This window comes from Megalopta genalis, chromosome 11, assembly GCF_051020955.1.
Source record: "Megalopta genalis isolate 19385.01 chromosome 11, iyMegGena1_principal, whole genome shotgun sequence".
Classification (NCBI taxonomy): domain Eukaryota; kingdom Metazoa; phylum Arthropoda; class Insecta; order Hymenoptera; family Halictidae; genus Megalopta; species Megalopta genalis.
In genome coordinates this window covers 7,238,105-7,255,578 of record NC_135023.1, presented here as the reverse complement: position 1 = coordinate 7,255,578, position 17,474 = coordinate 7,238,105, and the positions used below count along the sequence as shown (strand labels likewise).

At 52.0% G+C, this 17,474-nt stretch overlaps 2 protein-coding genes across 19 annotated transcripts in view; both read right to left on the bottom strand.

Annotated features, from left to right (window-relative positions):
• The window catches only part of Eph (Eph receptor tyrosine kinase), a 126,114-nt gene extending 123,462 nt beyond the window's left edge, over nt 1-2,652 (bottom strand). For 8 of the 18 annotated variants that reach the window (XM_033479744.2, XM_033479743.2, XM_033479746.2 and 5 more), the window contains exon 1: nt 1,079-2,651. The gene's annotated coding sequence lies outside the window, so the exon portion shown is untranslated. Of the gene's footprint in view, nt 1-1,078 lie in introns of all 18 variants that reach the window. The other 10 variants (XM_033479733.2, XM_033479738.2, XM_033479748.2 and 7 more) reach the window with 2 other exon arrangements.
• Nucleotides 2,653-11,752: 9,100 nt separating this feature from the next.
• LOC117226385 (zinc finger protein 346) lies at nt 11,753-17,296 on the bottom strand. Its single transcript, XM_033480644.2, has 8 exons — nt 17,157-17,296; nt 14,493-14,927; nt 13,742-13,815; nt 13,469-13,618; nt 13,290-13,384; nt 12,739-13,049; nt 12,594-12,662; nt 11,753-12,098 (listed from the first exon to the last, which is right to left on the bottom strand). Exons 1-8 carry the CDS (start codon nt 17,194-17,196, stop codon nt 11,944-11,946), a joined length of 1,329 nt encoding a protein of 442 aa, XP_033336535.1. The 5' UTR covers nt 17,197-17,296; the 3' UTR covers nt 11,753-11,943.
• Between the last annotated feature and the right edge of the window lie 178 nt (nt 17,297-17,474).

Genomic DNA, 17,474 nt, shown 5'->3' with positions numbered 1-17,474 from the left:
ACAATAAGCCCCCGGGGTCGACGGACCGCGATCTAACCCCGAGAAACGGCGGCGTAAATCGTCGATCACAAGGAGCTAGATTTTGTTCGCTATTCGCCAGACGTGCTAGAGAATCAACCCCTCTTAATTAACCCGCGCGTACCCGGCACTCATCGGCGCGCTAGCTGCTGCGTGCGTATAATTACGTGTTCGGGGAAAACAGTCCCCTATAAAAGATCGAAAAACTAGATGTATCGTATCGTTACACGTCGATTAAATGCCACTAGATCCTAACGGTAAAGCGTACCGTCTCGCGCGTACGCGACAGAAAGAAAATCCCTCGGCTTATTAGCCGGCGCGATCGAAATACGTGCATACGTATATTCGGCGCAATCATGGACGAAATCACGGACGGACGGACGGACGGACATATTACGCGGCCGGTGATTTACACGAAATCATTTGTGACCAGGTTAATATCAGCGGCTGAACTACCCCGCGTCTACATAATTACGTTTACGAGAAACTATCCTGAACGAACGAGTGGAAACGTCGGTGCATCGTATATCGCGGATCGTTAATCAAAAGAAGAGTGATTTTATTCGCTAGCGAGTCAACTACCCCCTTGATTACCTGCTATGCAGCGAGTGTCTGCTGCCGCGGCTGTGTAATTACTTGTTCGAGAAACAATTCTCCATAAAAGATCCGGGCGCATCGTGTACCGTCGTGTACGAACCATTGATCAAAAGTAGCTAAATCTGACTCGCCTGTAGCAACCACCCTCTAGATTAGCCGCGCGCTATTAGCAGAGCCGCGTGCGTGTAATTACGTGTTCGAGGGACGATTCCCCCATAAAAGATCGCGAGAACTAGGCGCGTCCTACGTGAAAACTAACTGGATCTGTCCGTGCCGCGCTGCGAAAGCTAGACGGCCGCTATCAAAAGTCCCAAGATTTGATTAATAAATGAATAGCTGCGGCTAGCGAGTCGCCCACTCTCGTTACCGCTTAGCGCCCATTAGCGATCTAGCTGCGTGCTTCTAATTACCCGTTCGAAGAACGCTGCCATAGAAAATTGAAAAGTTAGGTGTACGTATTTACCTGTCCGGTAACTGGTCCGCCTTCCTGGAACTCCAATCCGATTCGACGCGCGTTTCCAGCTCCGAAAATTCCACTCCACTGTGCGCGAAGGGGAGACGAGAAGCACACAAAATTCTTGTTTCTTCGACCGTTGTACCTCCGATCCAAATGCGCCCGTGTGTACGCGTGTGTGTATTTGTTGCACGTACGCGGGACGCGTTCCTAGCGAACCGATCCGGTGTGTCGCGTTGTGTAGGTGGGTTTGTGTGCGTGTCGCGGTGCTTCGATTCGCGGACAAAAAGAACGGCAGCAGCAAACGATGGAAACAACGGGTAGCGGACGAGAGGGGGTGCGGGAGACGAGAGAGGGTAGGAGGGATGGTCGGTGGTGAGGCGGTGTGAAAATGGGGGGAAAACGGTGCCGCGAAAAATGTTCAGCCGCTTAAAAACGTCGCGGCGAGTGGCGTCGACGCGAATCCGTCGTCGGATTGTTTGTCACGGTCGATAGAGGCACACGGAGGAAAGCAAGCGCCATTTTATCCCGTGCACTCGCGGCAACGCGAAAGGTGGACGGAGGACGGTGCACCGCGGCCTGCGACGGCTATGCACGCTTTCTCTCTTTCGTCTGTGTAGCTCTCTTTATTCCTCTCCCTCGGTTTCGTTCCCACCGTCGGTCCCTTTCTCGGCGAACAAGATTCACCGAGAGCGTTCCTCCGAATCGATCGCTCGATTATCGGGAACGGTATCGCGCCGCGGCGTGGATCCTAGGCACGATGCAGATTCCCGCACTTGGTTCACCACTTTTCTACTATTCAACCTCTCTCTCTCTCTCTCTTTCTAGCTCTATCTCTACCTCTATCTCTCTCTTCCTCCCTATACACCTATATCTCTATCTATCTATCTTTCTCTCTCGTTGTACACAAGTCACTGAAACGAAACTCGATCGCAGACCGGCCGGGGAACACTACTACGACCTCGTGCGTCGTTTTCGCGAGACACGCGTCCCTTCGGTACGTTTTTATCAATCTGTTTCACTCGATTGGCTTCTCGCCGTTCGAATCGACGCGGCACAGTTTCTGGGTTTTCGCGCACGCGGGAACCACCGAATAGAAGGCGGCTCGTGGTGTTAGAGGCTAGTTCGACCACCACCGAGAGGTTCTCGCCGAGATATATAGTTCTCTCCTCTTCTCCTCTGTTGTTCTATCTTCGTTCAGGTCTGTCTGTCTGTCTCTCTTGCTCGCGGTACAGAGAACGCGAGACGCGCGACACCGAGCTCGAACACGTCCGTCGTGTGCAGCGAGAGGACACGAACTGAAGCGGCGAGTGGCGAGCCGAGGCGAGCCGAGCAGCTTGCTCGGCTGGTTTCACCGTACCGCTATTCGGCCGTGTTACACCAGCGCCGCCACCGGGGCTGCACCCTCACCGTCCATTTTCCTCGATCCTGTCCTGCTCTCCCGCTCCTGTCGTCGATTTTTCGTCCTCCGACGACGGCACGCCGGTCTCGGCCACCACCAGCTCCTCTCGATCCTTCCCTGCCGCCGACGATCGCGGCGGATCGGTCCTCGGAACTTATCCGCCTGTAAATAATAATGACGCTAACGCCGAGCCACCACTGAGCGGGGTCATTGATTTTTTGAGCCCGTCAAGTGTAAGCCGCGCGCATGCGCGATCGCGCCGCCGGCGTGACATCGGCCGTTCTCATACTCGTTCGCCGATGTTCCGAACGAGAATTTCTGGTGACTTTCGCCGGCGGCTGCGCCGCAGAAATAATGTTCGAAATCGGCTCCGGTTTTCTTCGGAGCTTCCCCCCCGGCCGAGTCCCCCCTCTCTCTCTCGGCTCGCCTCTTCTTTCAGCTCCGAGTCCCTGTTCCACGCTGCCCCGACGGTCCCCGAAGTATGCGAACTCGAATGCGACGTACGTATTCCCATGCGACGGTACCGCCGCGGAATCGCGTTCGACGTTTCAAACGCCGTCTACTACCGGTCACGTCGCACGCACAACGTTTAAATTTGATTTTCCACGAGTCTTTCGAACGCTCCAACCGACGGAACTCTTTCGACACGCCGACGTCGCTTTGAGCGCGAAACTCACCGCGTCACGTGATCGGGGAGCCGATTGCATGCGACAGTCCGAAAGTATCGTTTTCGTATCATCGGATCGTATCGCAGCCGCGTATCAGTGTGAACGGGCAAGTGCTGTATCGTTGTGTATACCGAACCGTATATACGGATAAATACGCAACGGTGATACGCAGAAGCGTTCTGATACATTGATACGAAGCTAAACACCGTGCAAAAATTTGCGACGCTCATCGCGGAAGGTTCATCTTCGTAACGCATTTTACAGCCAGTACGATTCGGTAACGTAATTTGCATCGTTTCCGCGTGGTTTCGACGCAACCCAATATTATTGGGTTGGCAACTAAGTAATTGCCGATATCCGTAAATGTTATATTATAAAATTATCATTATTATTATTATTATTATGTTATTTTTTATTATTCGTGAATGTTAGCAACTGGACAAATTGAATGCAGCGGTCAAGGAAAAGCGATCAGAATTGAACGATCGTAAAGGTGTCATTTTCCACCAGGACAATGCTAGGCCGCACACGTCTTTGTCCACTCGGCAAAAATTGATGGATATTGCTTGGGAATCGATGTTACACCCACCGTATAGCCCTGATCTCGCGCCATCGGATTACCACTTATTTCGATCCCTGGACAACTCCCTTCGTGGTGAAACTTTTAACGACGACGACGCTGTAAAATCTCGCTTAACTCAGTTTTTGGCCGAAAAGGATCAGACTTTCTACGAGCGTGGAATTTTCAAGTTGTCAGAGAGATGGCAAAAGGTCATCGAACAAAATTGAAAATACATTACAGATTAAACTTCGTTCCAAGTAAAAACAAATTTTTTATTTCATCGAACAAATCGGCAATTACTTAGTTGCCAACCCAATAGAACGATCGACTGCACTTACCACTTGATATGTCACCTCTCTTCAACTGCGTAGTCTCTATGCTGTCCTGGGTCTCGAAATGTGCGAACATCGAATACGAAGTATTCCCGGCGAATTATTTGACGATAATTCTTCGCGAACGTTCAAATGCGTTCACCGGTTGCATGCACGATGCACGAATTCACTTTTTCACTACTTTTTCCCACTTTTTCCGAGGAAATCACGCACCCGAGACGCGACCGCTGCTTCACCCGCGAAAGGACTCGCGTCACGTGACCGGCCGCCGCGTGCATGCCGGGTAAATTATTGCAACTAACCGCCCGAAATTTTGTGGGACCGGTCACGTGACTAGTGCGGAAGGGTTCATGGGTAATTTCTTGCAAAGTCGGTGCCGCGGTTGTCGTACGGTACGTTTCGTGCTCCGGGTTTTTTTTTGTTTAACGATTTCAACCGGTTAATTAATGTCGCGGAACGATGTTCGTAAGTTACGCGTAACTTCGGTGAACATTGTCGAATATTCGTGCGTCGTTTCGGAACGTTCTTCCGCGTAAAATCGGGCGTCGCGTTCGCGTTGCCGTCGCAATTATCTTTTTCATATTCGTAGCTTACTAAATGATCTCGTTTGTTAATTATCCGACGTCGTAAACGCGCGCGATCCCTGTTTAAATGGCGGAGGCGGAGCGTGCGGTTCGAAAGCACGTTAACCTGTTAACTAGGTTAATTTTCGATCGTGGTTGTCTCTTAGACCGGGTGGTAGAAACGCGAGAAACGGTATTGCGTAACATGTGCGGGTAGCACGTATATATACATAGTTTGGATTAACGGCGATGCAATAAAATGCAGGTGCGGTTAGTTAGTCGAATAAACGGGGAAAGGAAAAGCGCGGCGGGGAAAGTACGCGTGACGCGTCGGTGCGCGTCGGCCGGTTAACAGGTTAACAATCCGACGAGTGACAAAGTGTCGGTACGTCAAAGGGAAGACGGCGGCCGTCGGATGGGGAGCCAGTTCCAGAACAATCGTTATCGCGAACCTGCAAACATTTTTATCTCATCGATCGTGGGACTGGAATTAAAAGGCAACCGGAGGCGAATTCAACGCGACTCTATCATCCGGACATCGACTGTTGGTGAGTCGCTTGTTGCTTCTTTTCCATGGTGCTTCTTCCTGCCGCCATGCCGGGTTATAAAGTATCCGCGCCATGATCTTTTCCAACGAATCCATTCTTCCGAGCATCGCTTATTACCGTACGTTTATTTCTTTTTAATGCCACTTACATGTTAACAATAGCGGTCGATAACAATGGTACACCGGCCTGTTATCTCTTATCGCAGACCGTTTCGCAGATAAAAACTGGCCAATCGATTCTCGGATTCTGATTAACAATGTTCGACGGGAACAAGTTGTTCATGCTTCAGGAATTTTTTCTCCGTAGAGCGTCGATCCGATATCCGGCGTTATTAGTCCGCGAATTGTTAGGTTATTTCTTAACCTGCAAAAGACGGGCACGCGCGCCCGAGATTACTGCTTCGAAGATAGCGTTATTAAAAATAGCGTAACAGAGTTGCTTCTACCGTTCTCTCTTTTCAGAACGTCGTCGTTTCAAAGGCTGGACAAGTATCGTAGGATAGGCGATCGCCGAGGCACAGGATCGTTAGTCGGTATCTAACTCGGCAGAATCGTTCTAGAAATAGTTCAAAGAACGATTATTCTTAGCTGGCACGAGTCCTGTCGAATGTCGCATAAACAGCCACCTAATATCTTTCACTACCCAGAAACCCTGGGGGCCTTGGGAGGGTTCCAGTGATTCTCATTTGCCAATAGAGCCCCCCGAGGGTAATCGTCGAGACTCTTCAAGGTCCATTGCACTTTATCAAGGACTTCTTGGTGGTCTCGCGGAGCTAAAGGGCTCATCGGTGAACCGAAGGAACCGTTTAGAACCGAATCAAAATTCCGGACGTCGCGCGGCGACATAGAAATATGAACCCATAAGTAAAATAATTACCGATAGATGGTTAAACTACGCGGGCTCGTTAAACTACAAGTCCCGCTACTATTTTACGAGTTTGCACTTTGCGGCACAAAATGGTTCTGATTATCATCCCGGGCAGTTAACCGGGCAGAAAAAATGACGCCGTTACGCTGTTCGCAAAGAAACATCGCCGCTTCCTCCTCCTCCATATTTTCCGTTTACTTTTCGTTTACGAGGAAAACGCTAACTAGTAACTGCTCGAACATCCTGTAATCCCGGCCGTTAACCGGGACCAGTTTCGTTCTCGAAATTGCGAGTCGTTGCCCCGCGAATGTTGTTAAACAAAACCGAGCCGTAAACTAGCCGAAGAGATTCCAGGTTTTACCGGACCAGTATTCGGAATCATAATGTTTTTCGATGATCCCGGCCGGCTCGTAGGGACCGCAGTCTATCTTATAGATACCAGATGGTCGCCTCGACGGCGGCGGCGGCGCCAGACGGGCCCGTTTAAAATTAAAGAATAATCGCGGGCTGTTGCTGCATCAGCTGTGGCCATCAAAATTCAGAAAAGTCGCTATTTTCAAGCGAGTTCGCCGAGCGAATATTAGGAGGTTCAATTAGCACGTTAGTTTGCAACTTATATACATTGCCTTCTGAACAAAAGGTTACTTAAAGGTCCCAAAAATGTCTCGCAATCCTGACGCGAGGCGGCCCAGCCAACCAGCGCACGAAGGCAAGTTCCACTTATTGGCTCGGTCGCCTCGTGCCAAGCCGGGCTCGCCTCTCATTGGTCACTGTTTTTCGTTGATAACTCGTTAACGGTGCCTCGGAGAAAATGTTTGTAAAGGAAAAAGTTGCTTCGAATGACCCGAGGAACCCGCCGCTTTCGGATTGCGAGACATTTTTGGGACACCCTGTATAAACGCCGCACAATGCGCCGGTTCGATCGATTCTGTAACTCGAGCTGCATCCGAGAACACTGTCCGAACAACAACCGATTCATCGGTGCGACAAACAAAAAATCTAAAAGGAGAACGCAAATCTCGGCGCGTACTCGACGGAATCGTCCCGATTCCGATTCGAAAGCGAGGCGCAAAAGATTTTTGCGTTGGCATCGTCGATCGATCGGCTCTTTGGAAGCCCGGTAACGAGGTAATCGGTCGAGCGATCAAGATCCCCAAAAGGTTGGTCTCGAGTTGGTTCCCCTTTCTCTGTCGCGCGGCGCGGCGCGGCGGCAGCTATATAAGCATAGTCGGACGGATGGCTATTTCCGCATGACATCACACCGCCCGCATTTAGGAGCGGAGCACGATTTTCTATTTTCTTGTCGGTCTACATTGGTGGCCGGCGAGGACCTGCAAGGTCAGCCCCACCGAGATGCGTCCCCCGTTCCACCGATCGCTTTTTATTCCCTCTTGTTTTATTCGTCCCTTCGTCCCTTCGTCCCTTCGTCCCGGTCCCCGCCGCTCCGCGCAGCCTCCGCCGGCCCGACTGTTACTCTTTTTCCACGCCTCACCGGCGAAATTCGCAAAAACATCTTATTAAAGCGGGCTGCCGCGAAATTTCCGCGATTAAACGGGCCGGAGATGCTGCGCCCACTTTTCTCGGCCCGCACTCCGGCCCCCCGTAACGCCGGTGGATGCTTTCGGAGCTAGGAGCCGGTTAGCCAGCCGGTCCAGCCCGATCTCTCCTAATCGAGAAATAATTGTACGAATTTGTCCGAGGGCTGGCCAACGGGACAGAGAGAAGCGATCCATGTTGTTCGCTCGGCGACCGCCACCCGGGGGCTGTTTTTTACCAATTCATACTCTCAGGTGGAACAATGGATTCGGCGAGACAAAGGAGCGGCTGCTCTTGCTCGACGGAGGTACCGTTCCTCGCGCTAACTCGGTTAGCCGTTCGTTAGCGGAATTAGGAATGAAGGTTCGCGCGCGAAAAGAAAATTCGCGGCCAGTGACGCGGGTCAGAGGGAGGAAGAGGGAGGAAGAGGGAGGAGAGAGAGATAGAGAGAGAGAAAGAGAGGAATATATATATAGAGAGAGGAAGATAGAGAGGAATATAGAGAGAGAGATAATAAAGAGGGGAGGCCGTTCGAGAGACCGGCGCGGACTCTTTCCGCTTTGAACTATGTAGTCCGATTCTTGGGGGAATTGTTAAATAGAACATTTAATTAGCGGCGTTCGCTGCGGGGCATTCTTACGTCGTTGCCACCGGCGTGTTTTGAATAACTGAACACGCGGAACTATAAAACGATCGTCTCCTCCGGTTGTTGCTGGAAGTTTTTCCTGCGGGGAAACGGACGGCAACAGCCAACGCCGGCTTATACGCGATCGATCGGTATCTTATAGCTTGCGGAGCGTGGCCACTGTGCGAGACGATACGCCGATCGATACGTTCTGCTAATAAAGTGGATCCACGCGACCGCGGAAGAGGATTTCTGCGCGAATAACTTCATAACCGCCGCTCGTAAGCATTACACGTCGACGTGCGCTTTTATACGTTCCTACCGGTTATTTACTTCGCCGCAGAGAAATTTATTATACGGTTCTGCGCGAGAACGACACCGGGGCGGCGGGGTGGAAGCTCGAGTATCGGCCACGTAGCGCTCGTTCCGCAACTAGTTAAGAGCTCCCGTGAATCGCGTCGATATGAATTTTCGTGGCCGAGCTAATTCCGAGCCTCGGTGCGTAGCATCGATCCCGATCCCGAATGATCTGCCTCGTTTCACCGTGCGGTCACGACGGCCGGCTCGCTCTACCGACGAATCCACGTAGATCGTCCGTTCGCTCGCCGTCGCGGCTTGGAAAAGGTTCTCAGAAATTCCCCCGAGTCATCCGGAGGAATTCCACCGAATTTCGGAGCGGATGCGCGGTGATTAATCAGTTTTTACGCGCATTACACCTGGCCGCGTAACGAATCGATCTCCCTTACTTCGGTCGCCGTTCTGCTAGACCGTTCTCTTTCGTCTCTCGCGCTTTGTCTCTCGTTCGCTTCGTTCGCTAATCTCCGAAAACGTTCTCACGTTTAGCCCACGCTTTGCAGGAAACTGAAAGACGTCGTCTTAGACGAGGTAGGGTGGTGGAGCGGTCGGTTACCGTTGCGTGACCGATTGCTGTGTCTTTGCTCGGTTTTCGGGCGTAATTAACTTTCTGTTTATCGTATGGGATATATTGAATCTGTTTGTTATTTTGTTTTGTTCATTTTTAAGCGGAGAAATTCTTCTATTTTGTTTAGTTTCGAATACAAGAATTCTTCTACCTTGTTCATTTTTTTATTCGATAAATATAAAGTTGATCGCTCGCGAATAGAAACCAAAGCTATAGCAATCGATCAACCCGCAGTAACCAGCTCCAGTACCCCATAGCCTTCGTCTTCGTATAGTAGGACGGGGCTCGAAAGCTATGAAAAAGACTAGGATAGGATCTAGAGATTTAGGGAAAAGAAGAAAAGGATCTCGGGAAAAGAAAGGGAAGATCTAGGACATCCAGATGATCCCAGAGTCCTAGAAGGTCCAAGACAGCGGACTAAGAAATAAGCGAGGCTCACGATCTTCATAGCGAGTACAGACGTCCGCAAAACTTAATCCTGCCAGTCTAACGGTGTAAAATATAGACAGAATGAAAGTCTTCATCCTATGATACGAGCTAGATTTCCTTGGAACATCGTTTTTACACTCGAGCACAAACCCCTCGACCGGTTATCATCCGAAGGAGAAATTCCGGTAATAATGTTTTGCCGTAATCTTCGATCGAAGTAAAAACAGAGTATTTTCAAAATCGGATACGATAAGATAAAAGTGAAATGATACCGTTCGCGTTGTTCGCCGGTAATGAGTCGACGATGCGCGAACCGGGCCGCGCGGCTTTTCGAGAATCGGGACAGGATGTGAAATGAGGCATAACGAGGCGCGCATTAACACTGCAGATTAATTAAAAGATTTTTCGCGGTCGGCACGGCGAAGCAATATTTTTGTACCAGATGTTGGCTCAAGTCCGATTAAATGTTTTTTGCGGTGGGCACTAGATGCGGAGCAAATAGCCAATCAGAGCGGCGCGTTCCATCGCCTAGGCATCTTCCCGTCCCGGCGCAAGTGGTACTCACCTTTTCCGGTTAATGTTGCGCAAAATGAACAGTCCTCGGGCGATCGCCGGGCGTAAAAAGCAACAGCGGAAAGGAATAGTATCGCGTAGGTATGCGTGTACAACGTGGACGAGAGAGAGAGAGAGAGAGAGAGAGAGAGAGAGAGGACGAGAGATCGGGAAGATGGAAAAGGGATTTCGGTGATGTGGTGGAGAGAAGCCGGAGGAGGAGGAGGAGAGGAGACGCCGCGAGGAATAAAAAGAAGGGGACACGTTAAACGTGGAACCAGGGGTCATAAAAATCCGAAGCGCAGGTATAAACCAACGATCTACAAGTCCGTGGCGAGGACGATCCTAATCTCTAGCCCGCTGCCGGGCTAGCGGGAGTTCGGGCGACCGGCAACGGAAAGCTAAAAAGAAACGGCCGAAGAAAATAGTTGGCCCGCTAAATTGCCGCGGCGCGAGTTTGTTAGAAAATCGGCGGAATGCAGACGCGTAGGAACAAGGGGGTGGGAAGGAACACACCACTATTCCGTAGGAATTTTCTGGACACGAGGCCTCTATGACCACCTAGACTCCCGGTCCTCTTTTAATAGCCCCCGAGTTGCTCTTGAAGTTTTTACGGAGAATTCCGTTTGGTCCTAACGACGACTAATTCTTTAATTCCGAGATACGAGCGAAGTTCGCTCCGCGGTCTCTCCTCGGCTCCTCTTCGAGGAAGACCGGTCGCTGCCGTTTTAGGCAGTATCCGTGAACCGAAGTGTTCCCCCGGCCTCCAAGGTTGATTCATGCTTTACAACGACATTTTTATTTGGTCCCCGCTGTCAAAAGATATATTCATCGCGCGGGAAGTGACAGTAAAAACGGGCTGAAAACGGTTGATCCGTGATAGGTGTCTTAGGAGGTAATTAATAGAGGAGAGCCACGGAGTGGCGCGGCGTGGCGTGGCGCGGCACGGCGCGCGTTCGCTCGGCCATAAATTCAGCGGAAGGCCGAGAGAGTGAACGACGCATAAATTTCACGTGGACGCGATAAACGCGTGCTCGTATACGCGGCCGTGTACGATTTCGCGAAATCGAGTATTATAGCGCAGGGCCCCGGACGCTTAGGTGTGCGACAGGCCGCGACGCGGTCCGAACCGAAACGTTCGAGCTGCGACGACCGCCGTTGACGCTCGCCAGCGGACGGATGCCTTTCGTCGCAACTAATCCGTCAACGATTTCGATATACTCCGTCCATCCGATATCTAAGGCAGGACCCGCTGAGATAACCTCGCCGACGAGCCCTTCTAGCGGAACCAGGAGACGAAACGCTCCCTTCCTTTTCCCTTCTCTTCTCCATCTTTTCATAGCACACCAGAGAGAGCTAATGGTTTCGTAATTGAATAAATGTGGCCAATTAGTCGCGCAGCCGCCGAGTAGACGTTTAACGAGCTACCGTCGAAATAACCGTTCGGTTTACTGCAAATCGAATTTAGAGTTAATCGACATTTAATTTAAATACGCTCCTCAAGGGCCTAACAGATTTATCTTTCCCATCAGTCGCGCGACGATCGCATCTATCTTCGCAGTAATTCATAATCCCCGCCGGTCGCGGGCGACGTCTCGAGCCGATCGGAGGTCGCTCACCTTCCCCCGATTCCGCTGGATTCGTGGCGAGACCGTCAGAGAAATTGATACGCGTTCGTATCGAACAAGAGGTTTATTTCGTTTCTCCAAATAGATCGTTGCGCGTCGCTTCGACGCGACATCGGTACGTCCGCGTAACCGTGGCAATGAGACAGAATAGCTCCGTGAATACGATGGTCCGGCGATGCTGAGATTTAGCACACGACCCTCCTCCTCCTCCTCCCCCTCCTTCACGACTTCCTCCTGGCCTTATTTCTTCTTGAATCTCGCTTTCTTCGACACCACCGCGGCGTTCGACGGCGACTTCGGGTTCGACTGGTTTTTGTGTTTCTTGCTCTCCACGTGCTGGGCGAACATGCTCTCCGAGTTTAGCGACAGGTTGCACGGCGCGCAGTAGTACTGGCCTGCAAAAGAGATCGATCGTCTATCAGCCTATCGATCCGCTCGATAATCGCAATCCCCTAAGAATCTAGCTCCGCTTGAAGCTTAGACCATGGGCAGTCGTTGCCTGACTTAACCGCTCTAAGATCAATTCGCGACTGTGCTTCTAGCTCTAGATCGCAGACCTTTGAGAGACACGCGGTCTACGGTAATGTCTCCCTTACCGACGCTCGGATTGTCCACTAAATTGGATAATTTGAGAAGAGGAGATACGATTATTCAAGCCTAACCAATTTATAGCTATAAAAATAAACCGCACGACTGGAATAATCGTATCTCCTCTTCCCATATTGTCCATTTTTGTGGTCAATCCGGGCGTCGATTAGAGAGACATTACCGTAGATCCGATCTAGACTCTACGTTGACGAAACGAACGGTAAACTGAGCCGATTCTAGGACCAATTTCGGTCCAAATTCGAGGCTCGGGCACCCGGCAATCGTGCGCGGCGCGTCCTTACCCGACGGTGTCCGGTAAATAGAGTAGTCTATGGGTCCAGGTGTCGTGGGGGTGGTCTCGTTCTCGGTAGCTAAAACGTTCGAAAGGTATAAAATCGATTGTAGCGCATTCGTATGCGATGTTGCGATCTCTAAGGCTCTACTTACCGGGTTCGGGAACTGGTAGCCCGTTCAACCTGAGCATTCGCAAGTGTCTAGCACCCCGCTTGTGCGTCTCTAGCTGGTCCTGGCGGTTAGCCGAGACTCCGCACAGATCGCAACGCAGTGGCGTCGGATATGGCGGTGGTGTGTACAGGGTGGCCGTTCCTGGCGTAGGTAGGGCTGCCGTGCCGTCCGGTACGACCGGTTGCGTGACCGCAGGAGGTTGGACTTCGGGTTGAAAACCCGTTCCTACATTGTACCGTCCGGTTGGATCTATTTGATTGTACTGATTTTGACTTTGCGACTTCTTCGACGGCCTGCAGAAGTGAACGCTCTGGTGTGACGATCTCGCTCGACACTGCTAACTATAATTGCAGACAAGCGCTATTGGGAGCTGGAAAGTTGGCAGCCGGGAGGGGCGAAAGACAACGTCGGGCAGATCCGGCTGCCTCCGTCTTTGACCCCCTCGAAGCGCTTTAACATAGTACTTAAATTCTATGCATCTGTCCACGATCTGCCATCTTCTCGGCTCCCAATAGGGTACGGAGACTCTGTACCTCGCACGACGTCCCCCGTTCGCCGCCCTGATGTGCTTCTTGCCGGCGTAGTGCTGCGTCGCGTCCGTTTGCGACGTGAACCAGGTCTTGCAGATCTGCGAAACATTTGCGACGAGATCAGGCAAAATAGCTCGGTACGGATTTCTAATCTCGGTTAAAAGGGTTGTTCGGTCGCTCACGTCGCAATAGTTCTGCCAGTCGTTGGTCGTGCTCGTCACCTGGCCGTCCTCCGTCTTCTGCTTCTTCACGCTCTGGTTCAAGAACATGGACACCTTCTTCTGGTGCGGCTTGCCGTCGTAGTGCAGCTTCGCCTGCAGCGTCGAGTTCATCTGGAAGCGATAAAAACACGGTGACTCGCGCGTCCGACGCGTTCCTTCGGACGCGGACCCTTCGACGGTGCGGAAAAGGGTCTCCGTCCGCGATTTTTATCGAGTAAAGTAATCGGGCCTTACAACTGCGTTGCAGAGATCGCATTTCAGCGGTTTCATTAGCGCTGACAGTTCCCTCTGGGCGCTCGCGACTTTCTCTGCGAAATCGAAAACATAAATCAATCTTTAATTAGCTAATAGCTGCCGTAGGAATCTGGATTCCGATTGCTCAACTCATAATTCGATGCATAACCGGCGGCGAACGAGACGCGGGATGCAGCGAGCGCGCGCTGCAGGCCATTTAGGTCCCAAAAGCAACGAGCTCGGCTTTTCTCGAACGCTCTATTAACCGGCGAACAAATTGGCCGCGGAGACACGCTCGCGCTCGCGCCGCCGCTTCTTCGGTGGGACTCTTCAACCCTTTCGGTACGAGCGCGCTGTCAGCCGTGACACTCCCACTGTACGGGGTGCCGCGCCGAAAATGCGCGCATAGCACGGTGGGTCGGTCCACTATTTATTATTAACGAAAAACACCGACCGATCAAAGACGAGCTCGGTTGGCGCAAGGCAGCCGAGCCAATCGTGCTCGCCTCTCATTGGTCACTGTTTCAAGCCTCGTAGAATGTTTTCGCTGAGGAAAAAGTTGCTTCGAACGATCTCGGGAACCCCTCGTTTCCCGGAAATACCATAATTTTGGAACACCCTGCATATCCGGCGCTCGGCCACACAGGTGACCAGATGGATGCCGGATATATCCGGCGCTCGTACCGAAAGGATTAAACGTCGAACGAACGCCGACGGTCGTATGCAGCCGTATTTTGCACATTCGGATTACCTGCGTCCTGTGCGGGATCGATGAACTCGTTCTTGCGTTTGTGGTGCTTGGTCTTCGACTTGCCGACCTGGATCGCGGGCGCAGCCACCGCCGCGGCCGCGGCTGCAGCTTTGTAGGTCGTGTCGTACCATCGGGCGTAAAGGTCCGAGGTGTCGGCGTCATTGGGAATCCACCACGGCGTGGCCGGCTGTCCGGGTGTCTGCGGTTGCATCGCGGGGTGCATCATGTACGGCGCTGGCACCGGGAGGTTCGGGAACGGTGCGACGGATGCTGGGACCGTGATAGCCGGCGCTTCGCTCGGACAGGTGCTGGTCGCAGTTTCCGTCGGAGTCGCTTCCGGCTGCGGTTGCTCGCCGGGGCTCTGTACATTGTTGCTCTTCGGGGACGCGACGGGGGGAGGCGGCGGCGGGGGTGGCGGCAGGAAGCATTCTAATCCTGGATCGGGCAGAGCGAGAATTTCTGAGAACCGGGTTAAACGGTCTTCCCGAGAACGGAACCCGGAAAAATATCGGCGCCGCGATCCTTTCGGGGGGACGCTGGAAATTGAATGGTTTACGAGCCGGCCGATATTTCCTATCGATCGTTGCTATCTCCGGCTAGGAAAGAGTTACGGGTCTCGGAACGATAGATCGTAAAGATCATTGTCGGCGATTCCGCGGAATTCTCGGCGCTACGAGGCGGGCGCCGATTTTTGAGTCGATCCGCTCTCGCCGGTCTCCGGTCGCGGTTCGAAATGAATGATAACGGCGATGATACGGCGATAATAATAATAGGCGCGCAGATTTGAGGAGAATCGCGCAACCGATGCCGGGGAAAGATGAATGGCGAGCGTGCTGCGTTACGCGTCCGATTTATGATGGCGATAAAAACCACGGACAGTTTAAGCACGCCCCGAGCTATGCATGAAAATGCATACCAGATAAAATATCGGAAACGGGCGGCGATAAAGTGCCGGCGTAAATATCGGCAAGACGAGATGCGTATCGACGCAATTTGCCCTCGGATCCGATTTAATTGCCCACCGCGCTAATACTGATTTCCCTAATTTCGAGCGACCCTGCCCGTAATGCCCGCCATTTTTATCGGCAACACGGAAGATACATCCTGCGGGCCGCGGCGGGCTCGTCGATAGCGCCGGCATCATGTTCGGCCCCCTTTTTATTGCTCGCGACCGCAACAAAATTGCAAACTGTTTGCCAACCGTTCCACCATCATTTTTCATTCCGCGAGACTCCGCACGGCAGTAACGGTGACTCGGTGGAAATTCTTAATTATGCTCGGTGCTAGACCACTCGACGTGGCTGACTTGTGCTTTCTTGCGCGTGTTGCGAGTTGCATTCGCGCATTTAGGATTCGAACGATCGCGAAACTCGATGTAGAAATCGCGATTTTTCGTATCTAGATCTTTAATAACAGCGCTCGACCTGTTGATAATCGATCTACGATTGTTACTGTCCTCCAATGATTTCGAGGCAACGGAGGTTTCGATATCGCCCGCGGTACGATCCCATCGCTACTTATCGACTTATGCGCCCCGCCGCGCCGCCGACTGCACGGTGCACTTCGGGCATGTGCACGCTGCACCGCCGTGGCGTGGCGGCGGCCGCGATCGAGATAAACAGAGAAACTTATCGAGCGGATTCGAAGAGAAATTAACATTACGCGAATCGAGCGAAATCGATTGGGCTAATTACACCGCGGACGTTCGAGCATTTACAGCGCGCTTCGCGCACACAGCCGGCGAAGATTTCTGTTAACCGGTGATGAAACCGATATGCTCTTCCGATTATGTGCGCAACGGGCTTCCAATCTACGCGAGCGTTCGCGTAATCGTAATCGATATGCGATACTCGTTGGATTTTTAACGCGAACGGACGAACTTCGCCGATAACGGTATCGATACGCGACGAACAAATTGAATCGACCGATGCAACATTTTGCTCGCTGAATTCGCATCCTCCGAATTCAAATTTCCCGTCACAATTTCGTTCCGTTTCACTTTCCATTCTCCAACTCGACGAATATTTAAATAAACGATCGCTTTTGCGTTCGGATCGATCGGGTCCGACGTCCAATCGGTCGATTCGTTTGTCCAATCGAGCGATTAATTTAATCGACGAAGGAGACACGGATCGCCGGCCGGTTCGATCGGGAGCGGGAAAGTCGGGCGAAAGACGACACGCTGTCTTTGCAGTGGCATGCACGTGACCGATGCACCTCGATATTTTAAGAAGTCAGCTGATTTCGGCGGCCGTGCATTCGCCGAGCATTCGACGGCGAATGCAGGCCCGCCGGGAAGATGTCTCTAGGGCGCTGCTCCCGGCAGAGCCGACTTTGGTCACGATGGTCGGTTCTGTCAGTAAGTAATTGTTTCGATAATTGGTTCACGTAGACATGCCACAAGTCGCATCCGGCCGATGGGGGACCCATCGCGACTACGTGGGAGGTACTCGTTCTCTCCTCGCGATCGCTCGATCTACCCTTCGAACCGGATTAAATAACGCGAGGATTCCTCGACGAGAGAATTCGTTCGTTGCTCGATGGGCACCGAGAGGACAAAGATATTTCGCTTCGCGGTAGGAAAGAGATAATATCGAGGGCCGACTCGAACAACGTGAATCAATGAGGGAGATCGAATGGGTGTGGGAAGGGGGCCAGACTCACCGGGTATTTCTGGATTCTCGATGATTTTCGCGCTGGACATTTTCCGGCTCGAGTCCAGCGGCGTTCTCTGTTATTGTCAGAGGAATGTTGACAGTGCGCGATAATTACAGCACGATAACAGTCCTCGTTTTCGACTCCCTCGCACGCGCGAACAGGTTTCGCGGGTGTCGTTCTGCGGCTCGCACGTTTCGCTGGGGCCCGATGCCGTTACCATTCACGCGTCGCCCACGACTGTCAATAATTCGACGAAATAGAAAAGTTAGTGAGGTTAATAGGCGAGTTTGACAAGCGACCCGACGACATTACGCGATATTGAAC

Bases quoted from the DNA above. Each gene is read 5' to 3' on its own strand.
- LOC117226385 (XM_033480644.2), bottom strand. From the start codon at position 17,196: ATGTCCAGCGCGAAAATCATCGAGAATCCAGAAATACCCG. The intron at 13,619-13,741 runs GTAAGGCCCGAT...TATCGCTTCCAG, and splicing joins GCGATCTCTGCAACGCAGTT to ATGAACTCGACGCTGCAGGC. The intron at 12,099-12,593 runs GTAAGGACGCGC...TCTCTTTTGCAG, and splicing joins TATTTACCGGACACCGTCGG to GCCAGTACTACTGCGCGCCG.